Below are 25,762 nucleotides of genomic sequence, written 5' to 3' on the forward strand. Positions count from 1 at the left end.
CATGATAAAATCGAGGCGCCTGTGGCACGTCAGGTTCCGGTTTCCCGTTTCGGTGCACGTAAACGTTTGCTGCTTTTGTCGAATAAATCCAACTCCATCATCGTTCGCAGCGACCAGTTCTGTATCCTTCTCACGAAATATCGAAGTCGACAGATTTTCGCATTTGTTTTTAGCCGAAACTCGGTTTTTCTCTTGTCCCAGCCACCAGAAATTCCCGTCGAATCCCACGACATCCATTTTCATTTCCGCATTCGCTGTAGAGTTTACGTCGCCAAAAATACGGCTTGATTTTCTCTAAACCGCTTTTATTAAATCCAGCCTTCAGTCAGTCATTTGTGCCCGATAATTAGTTTCCCGCGCAGCTTGCTCAGGTTTTTTGTTGTTGAGAAAGTGTGATAATTCCATTTGAGATAGGTCGAAAAGATGCCGGCGAAAAAGAAAAAATTCATCGATAAAAAGAATGCCGTCACTTTCCATCTGGTGCATCGGAGTCAGAAAGATCCGCTCCAAGCCGACGAAAATGCGCCGAAGCACGTTCTTTTGCCGAGCGGCGCCACTAATTCGGAAGAGGTTCAAAAGCGTCGCGACGAACAAGCGAAATTCGGAGTTTTCTTCGACGACGATTACGATTATCTGCAGCATCTTCGCGACGTCGACGAACTGAACCGCGTCGAACCGATCGAAGAACGATTTCGAATCGCCGCTAAGGAAAAGCCGTCGCTGAAACGGAAAAACGACGAAATTGCGTTCAAGGATGATTCGGAGCGTGTTTTATTCCCGGGGGCGGAGGCTCGCTCCACCGTGGCGGCTTCGATAATGCTGCCGTCGACTGTTTTCGCGTCGGAAACTGAAACGGAAGTCGGTATGTTGAATAAAGCGGCTCCATTACGCGGACCGCAGCCGGACTGGGACCCGGACATCGTGGCTGCGTTGGACGATGATTTCGACTACGCCGACGAAGAGAATCTGTTAGACGATGACTTTATTTTGAAAGCGAATGAGGATTGTGGCGATGATAGAAATGTGGATAATCGCAGTGATGATGGTGATTGTGACTACGCCTCGGATGATGTGGATTATTCAGACGACGATCAATTAGGTAATTTTCCTTAAAATGACTAAATGATGAAAATGATAATCATGATAAGAAATTGTTTAATGTTGACCATCCCCGCCAAAAAGACAAGCTTACATTTCGTTTAGATTTCATTTTATTCAGTAAAACTAAGGGTACTAAACTTCAAGTTTAGAACTGAATTGGTTTATGACTAGTATCGCCATTTACTGAAATTTTCAAGCAGTGATGTCATTTACGAAAACACAAATTTGTCTTATTGATAAAAAGCGCTACTGACATTCTCGCGCATCGAGTCTCGATGCCATCAGGTTCGAATCCCTTCCGGGTAAGGCTGGCCTTTCATTTAAGTAATTTTTCAAATTCTAATGAAGAGACTATATGTGTATTTATAGGTAGTTTAGACGGTCCGGCGAGTTACGATTCCGAAGACACGAAAACTCGTTTCACGAATTACTCGGTGACGTCGTCAGCAATGGGTCGAAACGACGGCCTGGCGTTATTGGATGATCGTTTCGAGGTGTTGTTCGAGCAGTACGATGATGCCGAGATCGGCGCGTTAGAGCAGGACGACATCGACGGCGCGATCGGTGCCTGCAGTGCCGTTCTGAACGACGCACTCGACGAATTTGAACGTACTCGTCAACAAACGAAGATGAAAGACGCCGTCGAGAAAGCAGATGACGTCGTGGCGGCCGCCGACGATGACGAATCGGACGAAGAAACTCTTGAGCGGATGGTCGTGCGGGCGGAACCAACCGAACGATGGGACTGCGAGAGCATTCTCAGCACGTACTCGACGCTTTACAATCGACCGAAAACAATCGAAGAACCGCGCCGGATCAAACTCGACAAGTCGGGCATGCCGAGCGGCGTTTTGAAAAGCAAACGCAGCGGGGACGGGTTGACGCTCAATGAGATTGAAAAGGAATTCAATGCGTCGCGCCCTGTCGCCCGAGCACCGACTAGTCACGCGCGCGGTCACGAGACGCCCGACGAGCGTCGCGCACGCAAACATGCGATCAAAGACGAACGACGCGAGCGCCGCATCGAGAAGAAGGCGACGAAGGACGCATTCAAAAAGGAGAAAACGCGACAAGATAAAGAACTTATCAATCTGAGGGCTAATTTGCAAGGCATTAAAATGACGTGACATCTCGGCGCCTAAAGTATTATATGCATGTATCATAGATTTGTAAATATTTCGAAATCCGATGTTGCTGAGAAGATTGATGATGATTGAGTTCACTTGAAAATTTACTGCTACCATTTCTAATATCAACACCAAAAGACGTGGGGTACGAAAGGTGACCGAATCTGGAGAGGTCCATTGTCCTTTAGTACAATATTGTCCTGTCTTATAGTACAATATTGTCCTGTCTTTTAGTACAATAATGTCCTTTCGAAATCGTATTTGACGACTCAGTGGTTTCGGTTTGGGCATCAGGTCGACGTTGCAACGCGGTTTCCCGTCGCAACCAACATCAGGTGCTCTTGCAACCAGGCAGAGTTGCGAGTCGATATGCGACAACTCATAGAGTTGACATTTCATGGAGTTCAGACTAGTGAACTGAACAAAATTGGCGGCTTCCTGGAGCAAGATGCACTGGAATGTGCTATACGAATTCTTTACTATTCACTATTTTAAGACCGGTGCTATTTAAAATTTTCCCACTGGTGTCATTTTTCTCGCTTTCATTGTTCTGTATTCGGTCACTTTTGGCATCCCGTTAACGTCGATTTCTCTTAACGCGTTGAGTTATTTTTTTCGATCGCCTCAAGAATACATTCTACAGATTCCTTAACCGGAATATTCAGATTTTCATTTCAGTCTATAGAAAATTATTAATCAGACGTCGTCATCATGTCTTCGTCGATTCCGGCTAAAATCGTGCTTAAAAGCACGACTAAAATGTCTCTTAATGAAAGGTGAGGAAAGTGACACCGACTATGCAACCGTTGGAATTCTACACGTCGTTTTGGGTATCTCGGCAATGGGAGGAAATCTCTACTGACTGGGCACATCTTTTCCCCGGCGATTATTATTATCGAAATTCTTAACGATTTCGTTGATTAATGATTTCTGGAAATTGGATCGTTCGTAAAATTGTTTGCTGCTTTGAGTCCGATGTCGATATTTTCAGTCGACTCTCAATTTGAAATGGGGAAACGTAGAAAATGCTCAGAAAAAAATTCCAATGGCAATCTATGCGTGTCATTTCGATGGAAAAAAATTAAATGAGCGCTTGTAAATGCAAAAGAGGGCCAATAAAAGAATTCATTAATTACATTGAATTCATTCGTAAAAGGATTCGCTGAAAGCTTCAGAAATGGCATAAACAATCGTTGAATTATACTAGTTGATAATAGAGAGGTTCTGCTCAAACTATCCTAGCGCTCGTCGATTTGAGCTTGTGCGTAGCGAAGAATATATTCTCACTTGAAAAAGATGAAGTTGTCAGCTAGTTTGAAAACTTCGGTAAAGAAAAAAATCCATTGAAATTGAAATGGGTTATGAAAACCGGTAACGTAACGCAGGTATAAAAAGCATAATTCAAACATGGTGGTCTGTAACTGACATGATGACCTACACGCCATTATACAAAGAAAGGCAAAACAAATTTTGTTGTTCTAATGCGATACACACATCGTGATCGCATCACTGGCAGCGGACGTGTTTTGAGAAGAGAATGTGCGTAAATATCAAATTCTCTTGACCGAGTCATTACTCGGTATGAGAACCTAAGCAAACGCACGAAAACCTGGTTGACCTTAATGGTTGAAACATGTGCTAAATAATGAGTTACAGACACTTTTATTATATTTCACTGCCGAGATATATCTATAATTGGCTTGCGTAAAAAAAGAAGATGCATTTCAATCAGGAAATCTCAAAAAGCGCATTTCAATCGCCAGCACGCCTGATGGTCTTGCAAGCCCTTGCATCGGTGACTACAGAAGACGCACTTGAATAAGCGCGTACATAACTGAGGGGGGAACACCGGCTTTGATGCGCGCATGCCTCGCTCGCTGAGAAAGTCGTTTGTTTCCTTAAGGTTCGTACGAGCTGAGCGTAGTCTTGACGTCGCCACCCCATCCTCTCACACGGCCAGACTACTTCCTAACACCTTCGGTTTTGATGAGATGCTTACTAACTTCATCTACTCACAGCATGCAGTGACTCTCTGCCCGTAGTATTGATTGTAGAATGGATTAAGTTGTGGTTTCTCTAAAGCTGCCTTGAGACTCGTGTAGGCCTACCGTTTTTTCTCGCCCATCAATTGTGTCCAGGACTCTTAAGATTCTACCTGTCCCCAGTAGGCCTACTCGTCGATATGGAGCCACAGATTGTCCTGGTTAACTAAGTACCTGTCTCTTTGATGATTATCTTTGACTGACTCCCATGCCCTCTTAATTACTGAGCAGTTCTCATTTGATTTACTTAGAGAAACTTTTGTCCAGAGATATGAACTCTGAAATATTTTTTAATGAATATGATGAACCCCAGTTATTTCTGGGCCTGTTTGAAGTGTGACGTATGGTTCTCTGATTTTTTGTGGACTCTTCAGCGATAAAGCGTTGGTTTTCGATGTACCCCGATCTGATGATTTGTCTTTCTCTCGCACTCTCCATGTCTGTATATGTTGTATGTATATCATCCAATCCAATCAAGGTTTACGAACATCCAAAAGATGCCCGTCGTACAGAACGTGCGAGCGCAGATGGCCGCGACGACTCAGGCTTCGGCTAAGAATCGCCGACTAGCCCAACAGATGGCGAACAGACCCGCTGTTCAAGCGGCATTGAAGATTAAACAGGTAATTACTGTAATCAGAAAAATCTTTGCAGGTACGGTCAAGCCCCAACTTAATTTGGACCAGTTATATCCAGATTTATATGTAATCTGGATATTGTTAGTTGTCCACCTATACAGTTATGCCCTATCATATAAAATATGATGTTCAGACTTGAATCTCACAAATTCCGACTAAGAAGTTATGACTTGTTTATTTCCAATCCAAAGTCCTGATGAGATTCATTTACGTAGAAATTGATTGAATTGATTATGAAAAACCAGGATGATCAAAAACCAGTGAAAGGACCAGGCAGCAGATTGAAATAACAGGATTCCTCAAAAAGAGAAACCATTCGGATAGAACTAAAGCCCTTTTCAATTGAATAAGAACGACTTTCTGTTACAATTGTCGCGTTCGGAAGTTTGAATCAATTCGTCCATTTGGCCGGCAGAAATCTTCCAAGAATATTCGGTCTTCCAGAAGAGCACAATCGAAAAAAAGCCTTAACCAATTACGATTATGATAAGTTATCATAATTAACGAATAGTTATAGATCTTCAGTTGACAACTTTTCTCTTGAGACACTAGAAGGCTGATAAAAAGCTCCAACCGGTAGACCTGTAATAATGTAGTGAAACATTGGTATAATGCGAATCTTGTCGGCAATAAAAATGAATGTTCCAGAATGATTTGCGTATTTTATTATCAATACGTAGTATTAATGAGTGATGTTATCAATACGTAGTATTAATGAGTGATGTTATCGGCAGAGATGCTCATTAAAATGATAGTTCTATAAGAATCTGATAAAAATATATGGTATATTGTTTTCAGCGTACAATGCAGCAGAGACTGGGCGCCAGACCAGCTACTCCTGGCGGTAATGCCGGCATCAGCGTGAAACAGAGATTGAATATGACGGCACGAGGTCGCGGTGCACGGCCGGTTCGAGGAGGAGGTGCTCAGCAAATACAGCAGGTAAAGTGATGATCGACTGGAGCCTATCGTCAGGGGCTTACATCTAGAAAATTTGAAAAATGGGGGTGCACTTTTGATTAGAAGATTCGTTGTAACTGACTAAAAACTGAAGTCCTTGGTTTCCTCCCTAGAAAACTTTGAAAAATTGATGTTTTCGATGGCATTTTATTATTTAAAAGTGATAATTTTCAGAAAATTATTTGGGCCCATGGAATTATGCCTTAAATTCTTTTTCCACACTTGATGCAAAAACGATCGAGCTGGCCCTGTCTAGGATAGGCCTCATGATAAAATGAATTGTGGACTAATGTATTATTGTTGTAGAGGTTAGGCAGCGGTGGCGGTGTAGCAGTCGGTCGGGTCGGACGAGGTAGAGGTGTAGGACGAGGGACCCTTGGAATCCGTGGAGCTTTACGAGGAGGTACGTGTGTACTGCTGATTTCACAGAGTTGCCACTGACTTGGAAAACCTCGAAAACCCAGGGAATCAGAAAAAACAATTCGAAATCCGGGGAAAGTCGGGGATTTTGACAAATTTTGCACAAAAAAATCAGAAAATTTGGATTTGTTATCGACCGCACATGTCTTAATATCAACGGTGTAACCTCGTTTTCATGAACACGGACACAACGATTCATTGGATATGACTAAGAATTTTGTCCCAACTAAGAATATTTGATTAATGTTATACTGGATATAACGAAATGTCGGTTATAATGTACATATTATATATGGAGTTCGCTGTGACGAGGTTCCACTGTACATGATTCATGAAAAATGATTAGATTATAACATTTCAAAACAAGAAATTTTAAGTCCTGATTAAACCAGGGAATTTTTATGATATAACACTGAAAAATCAGGGAAAACTCCGGGAATCTGCAAGTCAGCGGAAGGTGGCGACCCTTGTCAAAAGGCAATTTATCCATACTGATATACCACACATCGTCTAAATTCTCGATTGTCAATGAAGATTTTTATCCATATATTTCAGGTCAAATCCGAGGCAGGGGAAGATCAGCAACAAGGTTAGTATTGGATCCATTCATTATTTTTAATGTATTGCTCTGAAATAGTCAACCCCGATATACCTCCACGGTATGAAACCTGCCACTCTAATCTGGCTGTGCAGGTACATGATGTCATAATTTGCCAATCAGAAATACCGTTTAATTTTAGCGCGGGTTTTTCCTGTTATAGAGTATGCCTAAGCGATTATGCAAAGGGGTATCTGATTGGTGCCCTAGGTTTTTGTGCGACAAACCTGCGCACCTGGTCTAGTGTGGGTTATGTGCCCGGGGCTGAGTCGAGTGATGCCTGAAAGAGTTAGCTTTCCTATTTCATTAAGTAGTCAATCGATGCAATTTTTTGCGTTAACATTTGATCTTGGTGTAACCAGAGGTGCCGGTAATACTGGTAATATTCGCGGAGGGAATGGTATTACGCGTCGAGGTACAGGTCATCGTGGTGGTGGACAACGTGGATCGAACAACGGCGGAAAGCCGCACCGTGGCGGTGGATCCACCGGTGGCGGAGCGCGCGGTGATTCAAATCGACGTAATAACCCAACCACGTAAGATGAGCTGCACCGGGTGAAGCATGCTGATCCGTGTGTTGGCATCAATGATTATTATTTTCAGCATCGATAGTTCCCGCTGACTGACTTGTCTGTTCCCCTTAAAGACCTTCCCAGAACAAAAGGTGCCACAAATCCCCCATCACATTCAGAGCTGCCAACCGTTGTGATTTTTCGGTAACTGTTCCGGAATATCGTGAAAATATGGCGTTTGGTTTTTAGAAGAATTGTTACGGATTTTTATTCACCTGAGAATACTGAAAAAATTTGATAAGTTACGGAAAACTTAACCGTTTTTATGGCAAATTTACCCTAATACAGATTTTTAAGACCTCAATACTGATTTTTAAAATGTCTCCTGGTTTGAAAATTGGGGACTACCGGGCAGTTTTTGAAAATACTGATAAACTTGGACATGTGTTCAGCAAATGATAAAATCTAGGTTGGCAGCTCTTCACATCACTCATCGCAACAACTTCATGGTTCCACCATACATGGGGAATCTCAAAATGATATTCTCTGTTAGGTTTGGAAATATAGCAGAACTCACTGTAATGCGGATGACGAGGGACTGCCCAGATTTCTTTTTAAGTAAAATCCGAATTTTTAATACCGTAATAGCTTGAGTTACATGGTTCCATGTTGAATGGATCAAATATTTCATCCGCATTAAACGTACTACTGTAGGCCTATAAGGAAATTTGATTGATTTCCTCAAATTGGAGAAATTTTAGGAAAATTCATTTTACACTTCACATAGGCCTACCAGTAGCATATTTCTGAGATGTCAATTGCATACTTTCGTATGCATTCATCTCTATCAACCAGCCACTATTAAAGTGTTGACATCCCTGTAGTATGTATGATGGTACCTCAAAATGGAAAAAAGTTGCTCAAGAAATATGAGGGGAAATTTGGGAATATTGAATTCATGGGAACAGTGCGGTGCATTTGATCTGGAAAGGTCTTATTTATTCTTAAAACATAATAATGATACAGTAAACGATGCGTAAGATGTTTTGGGACTAGAGGAGCATCTCCCCACTGGTAAAAACTTCGACTTAGGGGGAATTGGATATCCAAACTTTTTAATGAAAACTGCTGTTAGTAAAAAAAGGGGAAAGGGTTAAAACTCCAAAATACTGTTTCTGACTTTAAAATCTGACTTGGGGATGGACACCAGAAAAATTAGATCTAACATTTTCTGAAGTATTTATCTGACTTACGGTTACTGTATAAGGCCTATTAACCGTGTTCCTTTGTTTCACAGGGTTCTTACAGACCTTTTACTTGAAAGTCATGAAAATTTTTGGTTTGATGATATTGCTGGTGGCAAGTGGCACATCGAAACTCCTGAAACTCATCGGCCTTCATGGAGTATATATACGTTATGATATGAAAAGAATCTGGGATTTTCTGGTCAAGGGTCTGGGAAAAACAGGGAATGATAATTTTCCTTATCTGTAAGAACCATGTACTTGAATTAATTACATTGTAGGCTCTATGTAGATGATAGAATTAACCCTCTAGTGTTGAAGTTTCAGCGAAAATCATAGTCTGCGTTCTGTTTAATGGCATGGTTTTTCCCTTTTTCGCGAAAAGTTGTTACAGTCGAATCAAAGTGGTTACTATGTGTACTAATTTGTATGACATGGCCACTTAATTGATTATTTTCTTCTTTTGAAAGAAATCAGTGAATGTGGTGAATAAGCAGGGAAATTTGTTGAGTTGATCTGTTAAATTGCACGTACAATCTGAAGTTTCCGTGTATGTCTTACGTATTTGAATGTGTTAACCGATTGGATTCTTAGCGTATAGTCAAGGAAAACAACATGCATGTCAGGGGATAGTTGTATTTCTATTGACTAAGCGCAAGTCATCCGAACTACGATGATTTAAACGAGTTTGTACTTCAAAGGGCGCACAGTTACAAAACACGCAAGGAAAAAATATCTACATTTGGCGTTTTTATGCTGCATGCGCGCTAGGCTAAATATGTCAAAAATGTGAATTGTAAATATTAATGAATTCCCTGCGAAACTGTTCCGTCGAATATCGGCGATATTAATGTAATTATTATTATTTGAAGGTTCATGAGAGGTGGTCGAGGAGGCTTCGATCGTAACATGTAAGCCACGGTTGTTTCACCTTACGCTTGCCTTAAATAGCTTTGATCAATTTTTGTTTGGGGCTGACTGAAGAATGAAGCTGTTTTAACTAGGTTTTTTGTAGCAACCCTTCTGCTCATTGTTTTGTTTCAATGTTGGTTGCATGCAATATGGCATCAGTAGACTTTGTTTCACCGTACTCTGGACGAAGTGTTTTGAATTTTCTTACGCCAGTCAATCTACTCCTAATCAGACTGCCCTGAAATTCACCATAGAGAATCTATTGGTACCGCAAGATCTGAGGCAAGCAAAGTCTACTGGTGAAGTTTTGTATTAACCCTTTTGCTGCGAGCATGGTTGTATAATGGTGTGCGGGTTTATTATGATGTTTCCTCGATGAAAATAGCTAGAAATACCATTTCTAAATTCCGACTTCCTTCAGAATGCGACAGCATTGCACGTGTTATGGGCAATAACCTGACGCCACAGCCAGGCAACCATGCAAACCAACTGGCGAAAGTTTTGTCATCTTTCAGAAAAAAAAACTTTGTTATGCATATAGAATTATAATGTGCTATAAAAAGTGCTATACAGTACTAATTGTTGAGCGCAGCTCAGCTCAGCTCATCATGGTCGTCCCCACAATTTTTTTCGGGTAGTTTGTTTTTAGGAATAGACAGGGTCTTGGGGTCCCCCCCAGAAAATTTTTGAAAATTTCGTGCAAGCAGGCGCTATCTGGTGCAATCTGAGGCCGATAGGTAGACTGGTTACCATTTACTTTACATTTATCGATTTTACTTAGCTAATTAGCAAATGCAGACCATGTGCCGACGTTCTTTGACGTTTGAAAATTCAAAAGTTCGAACTACCGGCCCCCTCTAGGGATGCCCATGCTCATCATAATATGATTTATCAAATGTCTACTTTGTGAGAGCTGATCTCATCGTACGCATTGAAAAGGGTAATTGCAAGACTTGTATGAACCTAAAATAGTTACAAATTTTCTTTGCTGGTTTCTGAACCCCCTGGAAAAATGCAATTTTATGGAACCTTTTTTGGCGCGAGGTAAGGTATACATATTGATGGCAAAAAAGTGATAGATCTACTATATTAGCCTTTTTTTGGAAAAATTTCATCCTACTTGGCGGCTTGGCCTTTCATTTTTCTTATTAACGCTATGCATTTTTGGCCCCAACAATAGAGATAAAACTTGTCTTTGAACGGGCGGCCACTGACCAGATAAACTTAGAGAATCAGAAAAATCTAGAAAATTATCAGGGAAAACTTGGCAGAATTTGATGAATTTGCGATAATACGGAAAAACTCAGGGTTATGGATTGCTATTGACCATGTGTTCCTTTATGAATACATGATTCATAAAACATTGATATATTGTAAAATTTTAAACCAAGAAATTCCTCTGATTTACTCTGGGAACTTTCTGTTATAACACGGAAAACTTGGGGAATTTGTAAATAGGTGGAAAGTGCCCACCCTGTGTAATAAGCAACTGATAACAAAATTCGACTACTGTATGCAGAACAAATCTAGAAAAAATTTCTAAGAACCATTAAGGCAGGCAATAGAATGTGTTTGTGTATTTTCAGGGTCGGACGTTTAGCGCGAGGAGGTAAAGCTACTCAACGAGGTATTGGCCGAGGAGGTCGCGGACGTGGTCGCGGAGTTACTCGAGGAGGTTGGGGTCGCGGTGGTGGCGCGGCCGCCAGGACCGTGCATTCGCGTGAGCAATTAGACGTTGAATTAGATACGTACATGTCGAAAACGAAACAAGCGCTCGATGCCGAATTGGACGCCTACATGCTCGACGCTTGAATCGCCGACGCGTTACGTCGTGAATCGACATCTAGATAGATAAACTTTCGTGGATTGTGGAATCCGTCTTGTAAAAAGTGTGCGTCACCAGGATGCATGGAGACAACTGTCGCCATTGAATTAGGCAGTACGGCTCTAATTAGGGAATAAAAAACATATGTTTATAGTAAAGATTTTATCGTGAATCGATGACAGAATGCTGATGTTTTAAGTTTAATGTATGTTCGTTCTTTTTCAACTTTTCTTTTTAATCGATCTAAAAAAAAATAATCTGACACTCGAATAGCTTTCGTAACTGGAGCCGTCCTATTTGTGAGGCGTCGAAATAATGTGTAATATGAAAACATAAACTCGAAAGTTACCTCGTGGTAAATCAGTGGAATGGCTCATTCTCAGAGAATCTACTCGTCATAACTGTTAGCTAATATCTGGTATGAAAATACAGTAGACTCCGCCCTACTTGGATAACCGTTCAACTCTGATGTTTTTTGAAATATTTTTGCTACGTCTAACTCTTGTTATCACTCTAGTTGGACACATTTTATGGTCCCAAAAAATCCAACTCGAGGCGCGTCTACTGTAGTTAAATTATTCGGTATTTAAATCATATTGTAGTTAAATCATTCGGGATCTAATTGGGAAAATCATTGTAATGAGATTCTGCTTTGTATATAGAGTAAATTCTGCTTAATAAGTATCAGTTGATCTGCTTAACATAGGTCACATCTTGGTTTTGTGAGACTCCAACCCTATTTGATCCTTCATTTGAACCTAATGAAGGGACCACGGCTCTTGAAGTGTTGCTCGCTCTATAAGCAGCCAGCAGCTGTCAATCTGCTGTCTGTACCCATCCCTCAGATGTTCACCTTTTGAAATGCGAAGTCTAGACTAACATATTTTTCACAAATGGTGAATATCTGTCTGAAATTGATAATTCTGACACCCTAATTCATTTTCAAAGGAAATGTCTAGGATACTGGACTCTGTGACACAGTCGTGCGTTTTGGCCTACCGGTAGTTCAATTTCAATGAGTTAACTCGTGATCTTAAGAGGTCATTCATTTATTATGTACGCATTAGGGGAGGGTGAGGGGTCAGTACAATTGCGTACTGTAAATGCTAAATGTATATGAATAAATGGCCGATTTTGCGTACAGAGGAAGAGGGGGGTTGAAAATTTCAAATTTTATGCGTATGTAATAAATGAATGATCCCTAACAGAGAACTGTGGAGCTGGGTCCAGGTTTGTGAAAAATCCAAATTTAACATATATTTTGCGTACATTTATTTTTAGGCGGTTCATAAATGATATCTGGAATAGATCAAAATCAGAAATTAAACTCATCCGAATTAAGCAGTTTTGTAGAGGGCAGTGTATGTATGACTGACCCAGGTGGCTATATTTTGTTTGTACAATAGAACACACTTAGTTCAGATTACTTGGGGCTGCCCAGATTTATTCGAAATAAGTATATGGCCGAATAGTTTACATGCTTCCAGGTTAAATCCGTGAAGTTACTTCGTCCGAATAAAGTGAAAATCCTGATTGAACAGTCCAAATTGAGCGAGTTCTACTGTATTGGAAACAGTAAATTTGTAAGATGCATTTGTACAACGAGTAAATGCGTTATATTTACGGTGGAGATTTTAACTCGTGTGAAATGGTAGCATTTTTTAACGAAATACATCTTTATCTCTTCTGAAAAAATTTGCTGTTTCTTATTCTTATGCAGTGCTGTCATCTACTGGTGTGAACTGATATATGGTTGTAACTCGTGTAAGCATAGGCCTACTGGTTACTGTCCAGCTCATACAGAGGCGGATCCAGGGACAAAGATAACTTTTTAGGGAAATTCTTCAAGCCTTTACCAGAAAAATATCCTTATTCTCAGATTTTCTCAACAAAACAAACCTCATCTAAAAGGGAAAGTTCTCCTTGTTCAGTTCAAAGGCAGGCCTATTGACACGCACTGAATTATTATTATAATCGAACCCATAAGTAAAAGCGAATTCTTGCTGATCTTGGTGTGTCCTAAAACCCAGTGGCTGATTCTGGCCCTTCTGAACATGGCTGATGATGCTGCACAACATCCTGCGAATCATGCGAGGGTTTTGCATTCAAATGCACTTTGATCGAACTAAATCATAACCCTCATGTTTTTGCTTTGCACCCCTATCCTCTAAGGTACATACTTTGAACTTTTATAACCCACCCCATTCCAACGGGCAATTTATAGAAATTTATACCTGTTGAATATCGAAGATTAAAATCAACAAAATGTTTCAAATAAATTTTTTAAAAATTTTGCTCCAGAATATGTGCTTGACAATTCAAATTATTTTCAGCTATCTTATTAGTGAAGGAATTCAGTGTTTGCATAAATTGCTATGGAAATTCTATAAATTACCCGTTGAATATCGAGGATAATATGATCTACAAAACGTTTTGAATAATTTTTTTAAAATTTTTCTCTTCAGAACAGAATATTTGCTAGACAATTCAAATTATTTTCAGCTATCTTATTAGTCGAGGAATTCTTCCCTGCATAAATTTCTATAAATTTGCCGTTGTTTTTTAAAACCAGCGACAGATTCAAGATGTGCCATATGGTCTATGGTAATCGTGCATAATTCAAAAAGTTAAAGGCTCAGTGCTGAACTATAGTCAGCCACCCAATGTCAAACGGATTAATATCATTCCCGAATGGAGTACGCATATGTCCGGGAGGCTATTTTTGAATATCGAGATATCAAACCGGCCCCTGGCACGCGAGGTTACGTTTGATTGACAACTGATTTTTTCCCTCTAAAACGGGTCGCCGATATCCAAATCGAGGCAGCAGTAATCGGGTCGAAGTAGAGCCAGCACAGCTGACCCAGATACTCATGCGCCGGTTTGATCACCTAGCCGAAATAGTGCGCTCCGAATTACGACGCTAGCGAACAGTAACGTTCAAGTCTACATAACCGTCAAAGTATTGCGTCAACGTCGATTTTACGGTTAATTTAGCGTGAACTAACGTAAAAGTCGCGCTGACGCCTTGAGATTTGTTGATGGGTATAAGCGCGTGCGTATGAACACTACCCGGTGCTGGTCGTTCTTCGGTCGTGTCCGCCATTTTCGTGATTTTCTTCACAAATTGCAGGAATTCGCGTCGATTTTCGTCGCAGTTTTTCGCGTGTTTCGCGTCTGGAATCGAGCGCTTTCGTCGACGCGTCGTTGGCCGTGTTTCTCGAGGATCGTTTAGCCGCGTGATCGACGGCTGTAACAACCGGCGCCTGATCGGAATAACAGGGTTTATTTAAGTGTAGAGCCGCCACACAAACTCGATTGGGGCGACCCCGGTTTTTATGTACACACGGTACACACACCACGGATAGTTTAGTTCGGCTAGTGTAGAGCACAGGCGATAGTCAGTGTGGTGAGATAAATATACACATAAACAGCAGCTCAAAGCTCTAAAGGAAGGGTAAGTATTTTATAGTCCTAATAAAATTACCTACCTTTGTGCAACGAAAACCTCTTGGACGGAGGAGGAGGTTGTTCTCTCTGACTCTCAAGTCTGTCACTCTGCTGCACCAGTTGAGTTCTTGAAATCTTACTCCTATCTTCGGGTTCGTGTTTGAATCACTATTTAGCCCGGACCCCTCCATGAAAAAAAATTTCAAGACAAAAGTAAGAGCTAGCTATAGGCCTACAACAGCTGGACCACAAAAAGGAGCGGATTCAGACGGGATGAAACGGAGATTCGCCTCGCTTGCTTTGTAGGCTAGTTGTGGTGGCCATCCCTGTGTCGTTTGTTATGCAATTTTAGTGCTTTGGTCTAGTTTGGGTGGGCGAAGTTTTTCATGTGATCTTCAAAAATAAAGGCACTTCGTCAGAAAAAAAGGCGATGACAAACAACCCAACGAACCCCCTCCGGGTCCATTGACCAAGGGCGGATCCAGGATTTTTGTAGGGGGTGGACAGGACAAAGTAGGGCACACCTTTCGAAGGCACATTGCGAGCGCCGAAGGCGCGAAGCCCACACCCGTCTGGGGGACCACCACCAGAAAATTATGAAAATTTGGTGTTCATAAATGTGTTTTCCGGCATTTCAGAGGGTCCATTCTAGGAGAAAAAGAAGTCAATATTTAGACTGCAATTTGTAACCTTAGGGTCCAGGATTGTGCCACACATAGGGAAAAAACAAGCACATAAAATTTGAGTTTCATACACAACATCTTTTTATTTACTCTACTCTCGTAATTGCACAATAATTTGTCAGGTTTATTGCATTTCCTTTCCTCTGATAAAATATTTAAATTTTAAAAACTGAGTTAAACTACAGCATTTCTTACAAAATAAAGTCTTAAGGTCATAAACTACGTAGGTACAAATTTTTAACAAGCACCTCATGAAAAGATGTATCCTCAATGAATACGATTGTCAATGAAAATCTTCAGTTACACAAGCTTATGGGTGCGTTGCCTATATACTTGATTTACAACATAGAATACACATCTTATACAGGTATGTTTAAACTGAATACAATACGGACACTAGGCCTAGGTGCCACGTCATAAAAAAATTAAATGGATAGGTGCCCTACACAAAGTTTTCATCGTATATAAGCTAGAAAATGTGCCCTTTTTATCAACTTTTCTGACATTGCACGTGCCCTTATTCCAGAAAAGATATAACAGAATATGCCTTTTTCACAGTTTTCATCGTATATATACACTATAAAATGTGCCCTTTTTATCAACTTTTCTGACATTGCACGTGCCCTTATTCCTTCCAGAAAAGATAAATCAGAATATGCCTTTTTCACAGTTTTCATTGTATATACGCTATAAGATGTACCCTTTTCATTAATTTCTCTGGCATGATAGGTGCCCCAATTTCAGAATTCACGCCTTCTCACAATTTTCATCGTCTATACTCTATAAGATGTGCCCTTTTTATCAATTTCTCGGGCATTAGAGGTGCCCCTATTTCAGAATAGGTGCCTTAGATATGACAGCACAGCATGAATGCCATTTTCAAAGGTTTTGCTAAACATAAAACAGCGCAGCATTTTAGCCCTAATCGCCTATAATTTCAACTATCGAGGAAAAACATTTCAGATGACTGTGAGAAGAGGGATGAAAAACTCACAAAAAACTCATTAACGGCTTGCCGCATTTTGCTTCACATTGCAAAGCATGCTCCCGTTCTTTCCAGATACGCTTTTGAGTAGGCATCCTAAGATTAAGAATACTAGAAGCAATCTTTCCAGTGGCGAGCGTCCAGTTCCGTACAAAAAAAATTCTGAAAGCCAGGAGGGCACTTTTGATTTTTCAAGGGGGTGGACTGTTCCACCCGGTCCACCCCCTAGATCCGCCCTTGTTGACCAACTCCATAAGCTCTTTATTTAGTTTAGAGAGAAGGTTCATGCCTTAAGCCTCTTGCTTTTAGCCCGAAGAAATGAAAGCACACAGTTATAGGTTTCTGAAATTAATTCAAAGCATTTTTAGATTGTTCTTCTGATTACATTTGTCAAGTCCTTCAACAGCTCATAATCTCAGGTTAAGCCAGAAAATGAATGGGGTTTAGTTAGGAATTTCACTTTGGTTTAGTCAGTAACTGAACTGCACTTTCATATGATTGGCTTCAGTTAAGTCTGTAACCAGTTCATTCATTGACCAAGCTGCAGTTAATCTCTAGGTCTGGTCCTGTCAGTAAACTGTGCTGTGGTTTACTCAGCCCTCAGACTGCAGTCTACTCGGTAATGGGATATCGGCAACACCAGATGGCGCAACAAATCACTGGGTTATTCGTGAAAATCAGTTCATTTTCGGTGAAACATTATTTTTAGGCTTCCAAATCCGGAAATTATCAAACAGTCATCGAATTGATATAAGATATCCTTTCTCACTCAGTGTGTGGTATTGATTTCACTGAAAATTGATTTCCTAATCAGAAAAATTGACTCGAAGTCTATTGAAATATAGAAGAAATTGAAGCGCGATAACCCCGTGCCACTAGCGATCCTGGCGGATTATCGCTGAATCCTCGCTTCCCTCAGTAGCCTTGCCGGTATCCCATTGCTCTTGACTTTGGTTTAGTCGGTAAAGGTGGTCTAGTCAAGAACTGCACTGGTTGGATCAGTAACCAGACTGGTGTACAGTCATTGACCAGTATGCAGTTCAGGTCTAGTCTGTACTGCGGTTTTGTTTGGCACCTACGTCATGACTGGTTCAGACCAGTAGGCCTATTGAGCGTTCGATGAAATATTTCATTATTGTTTTTAAAGCTTTAGGTTATTACAGCTGAACACCTATAATCAAAAGATGATTAAGGCCTACCTAATAATTTGTTGTCAAGAAATCTTAACTTCAATCTTGCTAATAGTCGGAATTGATTTGAGAAGATTGTATTGCAGACCTTAAAAATAACAGATTGTTCTTTGGAATTAGATTCATTAATAATATTGGATATTGAATTGTCGCTCAGTAATATGACATGCATAGCTATTGAAGGCCCCACTGTATGATACTATTGGCCTATTATTACAATGAAACTCTATTCATATGCTTAAAATTTGGACTGCTGACCTTTAATAGAGTGAATGCATAGCCTACTTTGACAATAGAGGATTCCACTAATGGCAAGTGAGGATCCACCAGGTGTCACTAGCTCACCTTTTTTCCGCTAATACTGTTTCTTTTCCTCCATATACCATGGAAATGGTTGGAGTGTAATAAATATTCGTATTCGTATTCGTATTCCGCTCTACGAATCAAGGATTTGGACCATTTTAAATTTGAATCAAATTTTTCTCATTAAATCAACACAGAGAGTTCAGGTCTTCGATCTATCGAGGCTTGTACCGTCGAGCCTAAAAAATCTTTCAAAGTCGATTGAAAATTGATTGGCTGGGTTTTAGTCGTACTGTTATCTGGTGAATTGCAGCAATTCAGTCGCTGCTGGAAAATTGATCGGCAGTTTCGCTGCGGTCTCCTGAAAACAAATTGCGCCACATCCGTCATCAGCTGCAACTGTTTGAAAATATGCTGACGTTCACTAGCTCGTTGGTAGTTCATGCGTCTGACAATCAGACTAGAAGTTCCTACTCGTGGGTTCGAATAATTTTTTTCTTTTTTAAACAGGCTACATTTTTTAATTTTTAGTTTCATAGTTTTGCAACGCTATTCGATCTGAGTTCTCGTTAGGCAGAACCTGGTCTCCGCTGGCACATTCAGTCGTGGACCTGTGTGTGCGCCAGATAACATTATTCTTTTGGCTAGCTTCTCAATAAGCAGAGCAGTGAATAGCGAAGTGTGATTGGATCTACGGGCTATAAAAAAAAACTCTGTGAGTTTTTGTTAGGGGGTCATTCATTTATTACGTACATATTAGTGGAGGGGGAGGGGTCAGTGCAATTGCGTTCTGTAATGCTTATGTATATGCTGATTTTGCGTACAAAGGGGGAGGGGGTTTGAAAAATTCAAATTTTATGTGTACGTAATAAATGAATGATCCCTAGCGGTTGTTTTATCAAACCGGTGCATGTACGTTTACATGCCTAGACAAGCGGGAGCTGGCTTTTATATCCAGAGCAATCGTATGAATAATCTATGTTATGAATAGAATCCATGACCTGTCGTTAACGGCCTTCACCTTGGTCCCGTCTGAATGTCCTTTCAGTCAGTTGTCGGAGTTTCGAATTGTTCAGGCGTTGAGCATTGACGTTGTTGGTAGTGTATTAGTTCAATGGTGGTCAAACAAATACCCCATTGTCAGTGTCACACTAAATCCATGCGCGTTGTTCGATTTCGTCATTTCATCAGCATAAACTATGTATAGGCCTTCGATACTCTGGCTGATAGAGGACGTGTACACATGGTCTGACCTGCAACATGCAATATCAGAGCGATTAAAATCTTTATTGATTGTTGAGAAATTTATGTCAACACAATTTATCAGAAAATTAGATATTTCACGTAATAATGTCCAATAAGACATACATTTTGAAAAGAATTTAATAAATGACCATGACGATTAAGAATTCGTCCAGGAATTCAGCTCTCTGGAAAGTTTAAGAAAAAAACTTTTGGCCTGAAATATTACAGACTTGTAATTCAAAAGTAGATTAGAGAGAATCATAGGAATGTAATTACCTAGAGATAGGAGAAGGAAATCGAAATGGTGACCGGTTTTAAAAAAAAGTCCTAAGATTTGCCTTTTTATTCTTTTGGCGATTAGGATCATTTTAAACCTCAAAAACGTTATAGAAAAATAAATCTGTATTTCAATTTCAGTGAAAATGTTGGTTGACTTATAACGAATAACTGAGAATTAGCCTATGATCAGGCACCGTCTTGCTAAAAAGGTTGATGAAATTTTGAAGTGTTAAATGATATCGAGCATCCTCCCCCGGCAGGGATTCGAACCTGATGGCATCGAGATTGCCATGGTACGAAACCCTGCCACACTAGATGGAGTGCGTTTTAGCCTGGGTTTCCCATTTATAGTTCTTTCCTGAAATTTACCTCAGCGATTATACAACGAGCAATCTGATTGGTGCTGCATTTCGTGCGGCAAAGCTGCGCATGTACCTGTGCACCCGGTCTGGTGTCGCAGGGGTTCGTGCCGTGGCTGAGTGTAGCGATGCCATCAGGTTCGAATCCCTGCCTGGAGAGGATGGATATCGAGTAGCTCGCGCACGGTTGCCGTTAACGGTGGTGGGTCATTCTTTTCAATGGCTCGATGTTAGAACACAACAACGACCCATCCCTCGGGCTTTCGTCTCCTCTTCCATTGCAGTTACATATACATACTACTACCTTATTGTTACGCAATGACGCGGTCGGGTAAAGACGTTAATTACTTTCAGAATTAAACGAGGGGATGGTCGTTATTTTGTCGGAAGTTCTATCGTGATCATTTACGCAGTAAAACGCTGGTGTAAGACCAGTGAGACGCGACTGAGACATTATCTAGTAGGTGGCGCAATAGGCCTACGTCTCAAACAACCGGTCACTGTTTTTAATGTCAAGGTTCATAGCGGTCCTTGAAGGCCGTGGAAAGTTGTGATTTATGATAAGTACAGCTCGAATTGTATTGTCAGGTCTAGTGCACTGGTCTGTCGTAATTTCAACTCAACTGAAAACAATGATTGGACAATGGGAGCAGCGATTATATTTTTGATATAAATCCTTATGAATGTCATAGAATGGGATCGTTTATGGACTCTATGAACCTCAATATGTTGACATCTGTGTTGTGTGTTGGTGGTTAAGTGTTCACTTTTATTGCAATTACCCCATATTTTGATTTGGGAAAACATTGAAAAATCACCCGGTTCAAAAAAAAGAAAATTTGAGTTTCTGTTTAATGCGGGAAGCATGCGATTGACGCTGAAATAATGGCGAATGTCTGAGGGCTCGGATTCTAGCGAAGCAATCGGATCGGCGTCGACAAGTCAATGGTAGTTTTCGGAAACTGACAAGACTCTGCGTCTGGTTATAGTATTTAATTTCGGACTGCAATTTCATCTGCGGCTGATCGTGTTTTCCAGGTAATTGTAGTTTATTTCGCCAGTCCCCGTCGCAGTTATATACGAATAAACAAACGTGGCGTGCGCACGCTCAAAGACCGTGATCGATGCATACCTGGAAGAAGCGATCGACGCCGGGCTAGCTCAGATATCAGTGTGTGTGTCGTATAGACGTTCATTTTCCCTCGACTAGAAATAGATTCCGCTTGAAACGGTTTCATCGTCGTCGATAAACAACTTCTGCAAGCGAACAAACGGCCTTGACCTTTGAGTGACATACACTCGCTATGCTCGTTGGAGCTTGAATCGCTTGCTCGCTCCTCGTGCTGGATGTAATAATAAAAACAGCCTCTTCGTTCGTATTGACGTACGTTGTCATGGATACGAATCCATAACTCTTTCTACGCTCTCTCTCTCTCTCTCCCTCCTCTCTCTCCCCTCTCTCTCCCTCTCTCCCTCCCTCCCTCCCCCCTCTCTCTCCCCCTCTCTCCCCCTCTCCCTCCCTGCTCAATGTGCGTTGTAAGAACTACTGCTCAATGTGCGTTGTAAGAACTACTGACGGAGTTACTATTGTGCGATTTGAGACATTGTGTATGCATCGTGCTATAGTGTGTGTACCGCGTGTGGAGTATGGATTGATCAAATTGAGTAAAAGGCGGCGAGCGAAGAGATGAGAAGGAGCAGTGTGTTCTCCGTGTGTCCAAGGGTGACGTGCGTTGAACATTGATAAATGCACGATATCGTGGCTGCAGCTGGAGTAGCAAGGGTTTCGATCCCCAAAAATACCAAAAAAAAGCTTAATTTTGGCGCAATCTTCCATTTTTTTACTTAGCTCAATACATTTCAGAGAAATTGTCAGCATTTAGGCCTAGAATATTGGCATTCACCCAGTCAATACGGGCAGAAGATATTTTATAAGGGGGTGGCTGATTTTCAGAGGGGTGGATGTGACGATGAAGGGGGGCGCATCTAAAAACCTGTCGTGGAGAACACTGAAGAGGGATAGTTTGGCGTTGAATCGAGGTAGAGAAGAGAGATTGCGAGTGCTTTCCTGCACCTGGGGATGAAAAAAAATGATAAAATCGATGCCCTCTTTAACAGCTGTTTTATGTTTGATTGTGGATGAGAACAGTTCCACGAAAACATGCTCAGTTGAATGCGTCTGACTATAGCTAGGTCTCGCGCTAGAATTGAACCCGGGTTTTCGATTTTAGTAAGCGGGTTCGACGCGAAAAGCCGTGTTCGCTGCGAGCGGCAACCCGGCTTCGGTAGTATGAATCCACATGATCCATAGTTCCGAGTTTGAGGTCAATTGTGGAGCTCGATCGCGGCGTTGAACACGAGTTTACCATCTACCCTGGAAAAAAATCGAATACGATCGCAGGTTTAATGCGGCTAAAATCTTTTTGGTTTTAACAAGAAGGGTTTATAAAACCCGGGTTTTGCGGAGAACTCGCACATTGAACCGGTGTTTCAGCGTAGTGTTAGTCGTAGACACGTATACCCGTGGGTATAAGACACAAGCGTAGATGTCTAGCTTTAATTATAAATTGATTCAAAATGCTATAATAGTTCAAATAACGCTGTCAAGTTCAATATGAAGCAGGCGGCTCTTCATAAAGTTCATCATTGCATATTTTCATATCAAGGCAGAAGTGGCCAATTTTCATGTAGTTTTTACATGACAGTCGAGGATTGCACTCAAGAGGCAGTCGAAGATTCTGCGAGGATTGGTTGTCTGAGTCAGGGAACCACTACACCGGTTATCCCGCCAGATGGTGTGACGAGTATTGAGTCTTACATTGACAAAACTTGTTTGTTAGAACTGAATTTTTAGGCTCCCGTATCATTGCATTATCACAATACCCACTATACATTAAATTCATTTTTCTACTCGGCGATTGATATAGTTTTCATTAATTTATGATTTATCTATATGCCCTATTCAAGAGAAAAGTCTCATTTTGGTGAAAACTTCTACGAGTAAACGTTGTATTAATGCCAGCACTGTTGTGAAAGTAATATTTGTGGTCGGTGTTCCCTGGAAACTCAGTTGTTTGATTATACCTTGTTTTTTTTAGCCAGGCTCTACTGTGACAGTTTGATTAGGCTATATTTCTGCGGAATTCCTATGAAAATAACTAGATGAATAGGGATCGATTTTGCGGTTGGTAATTTGTGGATCAACAACCTGGAGCTGTGTGTGAGTCTGTGTGTGTGTATGTGTGCACGCATGCTACTATTTTTGAACTGGGTTCGATCGCTACACATGTATCATATAGAATGGTTAGTGCGTGGAAGCTTCCAACTTATCTCCTATTTGGTTCGATGCTTTTTCACGTTTTAAAAACCCACTGTTTATACTTCACCAACAGCGCAATTTTAGGGGTATGATATCAGTTGATGTCATCTAGGGCTGTATTGGTGTTTCAAAAAAGCAACAAAATTTACGAATCTTAGCATTTGTTTAGTGATTGTGAAAATTAAACGCCTCTCAATTTACTATATGATGAATTTTCATTTATTCAGATTTCATTAATGAATTAGTGTGTTGAGTGGATCTGCGTCATCAGTCACAAGAAGGCGCGTTCGCTGAGTTGTTACAACCACCGATCACTGGTCTCGTCAATACAGGTTTCATGGTTTCGAATTCGGCAGCAACAGAATTTTTGGGTCAAAGGTTCTTAGGTTTCAATGCGGATTTCCCTATAAGGTGATGAATTTCATTGGTCCCAAACGATTGATCCCGGATTAAGCGGGTTATACTGTCACCTTTCAAAAGGTATGCTGCAACAGGACCTCCATCCATCATCGACATGCAAGTTCGCACTCCTTTCATCCACCCCTAGTCCGGTAGGGAGAGTTGAAAATCAAAGCCAACTTTATTAATCTTTAAGTTGTTTATTAATTGTTTTTCGTAGAGTCAACTGTACCACCTCCAATTCATTTTATTTCCCGGTAGGGGTGGTACATGTTCAATAAGTGCCTGTAAGATGGCTATGAGCACTGCTATCCACCCTTGTCATAATAGAATGTCTTGTTTACATGTAGTTGTCATTTGGAATGACTCGAGCACAGACCTAGTCGATTTCATTCATCCCTGAGGGGTATTAGGTAGCTGCATAATAGGTGCGTGCAACTGAATTTAGATTAACCTAGATTTAAAGGCTTGCTAGGCTCGAATCATTGGCACTATCCTGGTATCGTCAGTAGGCCTATGCTAGATTTTTTGTCGGCATACTGAGAATTGAAATAACAATCAGCCCTGAAGGGGTATAAGAAATTTCTGATTACACCATTCTGGATGCCTACAACTCCTAATGCCTTTGATTTGAGCGAAATGCCTGAACCAGTTGAAAAGAAATAGGCAATTAGAAATGTTTGTAGGTTGTACATTAAGTACAGTTTCGGTACATTTAGTACCAGGATTTTTACGTTACCCAATCAGGAGTTTACGGAAGTAGAATCTTGAGTTCAGTAACTAGTTGTAAATGATCTAACTATTGCTTACAAAACCATAAACCGGAGACTGAACCTTGAAATATGAAATCTCAATCGAAACTCCTTAAGGGGGGCTCAGATCGACCTTACGACGCGACAATTGGTCGGCGACTACCGCCGATCGTCGCACGATTTTCGTCGCCGATTCTAGTTGATCTGAGTCTAGCTAGGACCGTCGTGCGACAGTTTTTCACGATCGGCGACTGAATCGCAGGAGTTGAACATGTTCTACTTCTATGACGCGACGGAACCAGTCGCCGACTCGTCGTCGTCGATGTGCGTGTTTTTGCCATGAGTTGCCGACTCCACAACTAATTTCAGCCAATCAGAGTGGCGGATCAAAAATGAACATGGCGACCTCATGGCCCGCCAAATATGATGGAAAGCTCTTTGTTATTGTGAGAAGAGAAACACAGCCTCCATATACAACGCGGCTGCTGCTGCTGCTGCCTTTCCATGAAATTTTGGATGTTGATAAGAAAAAACCTTTGATGAATAGCCTAAAATCATGAATATTATATGATTCACTCTAAAAATTTCAATTTTTCTCTCACAATAATGCCGCTAAATAGATGGAGAGTTTATGGAATAAAATGGCATACATATTGTTATTTTTTATTGGGAAATGTGTGCACGTAGCTTTGAACGGGTCACGTGATCTACTCTTAGGGAGCCCACGACTCGGAATATCGGTGTCGATGTGAGCGCGCTCATGTCCAGTCGTTATGACCAATAGCAACTGGTCGGCGATTACCGCTGAATTCGATCTGAGTGCAATCTATGATAGTCGCCGACAGTTGAGTCGCGTCGTAAGGTCGATCTGAGCCCGGCTTTAAGTCTAGGAACGACTGATATGCAGGGACCAGCCATTTTTTAATCACCAAACTTCGACGCGGGATACCCATCCCGAGAATATAACCAGACTCTAGAATCGTGTCTGCCTTTTATTTGAGCTTTGGGGTAGTCACCGGCAAACGAAACTGAATCGAGTCAATGTAAATTACCGAGGACATAGCGCCCTCTCTCTCCCTGGAAGTATATGTGGTCTCTTCACTTACTTGTCAGCCATTTGAACGTGTTTACATGATGAATTCAGAGCGACTCATTGCTCTGTATGTGGTGTGTTGTGTGTGTATTGGGTTTATAGTTGGATTTTATCGATCGTGGTGGAAGAGGTCAAGGTCGTATGCCAGATAAAGACTCAACAGTGTACGTGCGCTCTCACCCTCATAATATAAACAGTGTTTACACGAAACTAGTTCTAGAAAGTTTGTGCGCACTATTGGGCAATTCCAGATGAGAAACTCAATTTCGGTAAATCACTTATCACTTAATTTCACGAAATGTTTCTGAATTGTGATTTTCAAGTAG

The 25,762-nt window shown here is 41.0% G+C and overlaps 3 protein-coding genes across 7 annotated transcripts in view; all 3 read left to right on the forward strand.

Moving 5' to 3' along the window:
• Nucleotides 1-36: 36 nt before the first annotated feature.
• On the forward strand, nt 37-13,068 carry LOC141910766 (chromatin target of PRMT1 protein-like). Of its 3 annotated transcripts, XM_074801552.1 has the most exons (8): nt 37-121; nt 2,894-3,004; nt 4,749-4,893; nt 5,707-5,850; nt 6,175-6,271; nt 6,844-6,877; nt 9,515-9,553; nt 11,141-13,068. In XM_074801552.1, the coding sequence occupies exons 2-8, from the start codon at nt 2,940-2,942 to the stop codon at nt 11,364-11,366; spliced, it is 750 nt and encodes a 249-aa protein (XP_074657653.1). In that variant the 5' UTR covers nt 37-121; nt 2,894-2,939; the 3' UTR covers nt 11,367-13,068. The 3 variants fall into 3 exon arrangements, with proteins under 3 accessions (XP_074657653.1, XP_074657654.1, XP_074657656.1); XM_074801553.1 differs by lacking the exon at nt 9,515-9,553; XM_074801555.1 differs by lacking the exon at nt 2,894-3,004 and having other exon boundaries at nt 66-121.
• Nucleotides 128-2,854, forward strand: LOC141910765 (protein LTV1 homolog). Its single transcript, XM_074801551.1, has 2 exons — nt 128-1,099; nt 1,471-2,854. Exons 1-2 carry the CDS (start codon nt 424-426, stop codon nt 2,226-2,228), a joined length of 1,434 nt encoding a protein of 477 aa, XP_074657652.1. The 5' UTR covers nt 128-423; the 3' UTR covers nt 2,229-2,854.
• Nucleotides 13,069-14,274: 1,206 nt separating the features above from the next.
• LOC141910764 (F-box-like/WD repeat-containing protein TBL1XR1) overlaps nt 14,275-25,762 on the forward strand; it is a 51,374-nt gene continuing 39,886 nt past the window's right edge. Inside the window, exon 1 of one of the 3 annotated variants that reach the window (XM_074801548.1) lies at nt 14,275-14,836. The gene's annotated coding sequence lies outside the window, so the exon portion shown is untranslated. Of the gene's footprint in view, nt 14,837-15,826; nt 15,880-18,451; nt 18,471-25,762 lie in introns of those variants that run through there. The other 2 variants (XM_074801549.1, XM_074801550.1) reach the window with 2 other exon arrangements.

This window comes from Tubulanus polymorphus, chromosome 9 (genome assembly GCF_964204645.1).
Source record: "Tubulanus polymorphus chromosome 9, tnTubPoly1.2, whole genome shotgun sequence".
Lineage (NCBI taxonomy): Eukaryota > Metazoa > Nemertea > Palaeonemertea > Tubulaniformes > Tubulanidae > Tubulanus > Tubulanus polymorphus.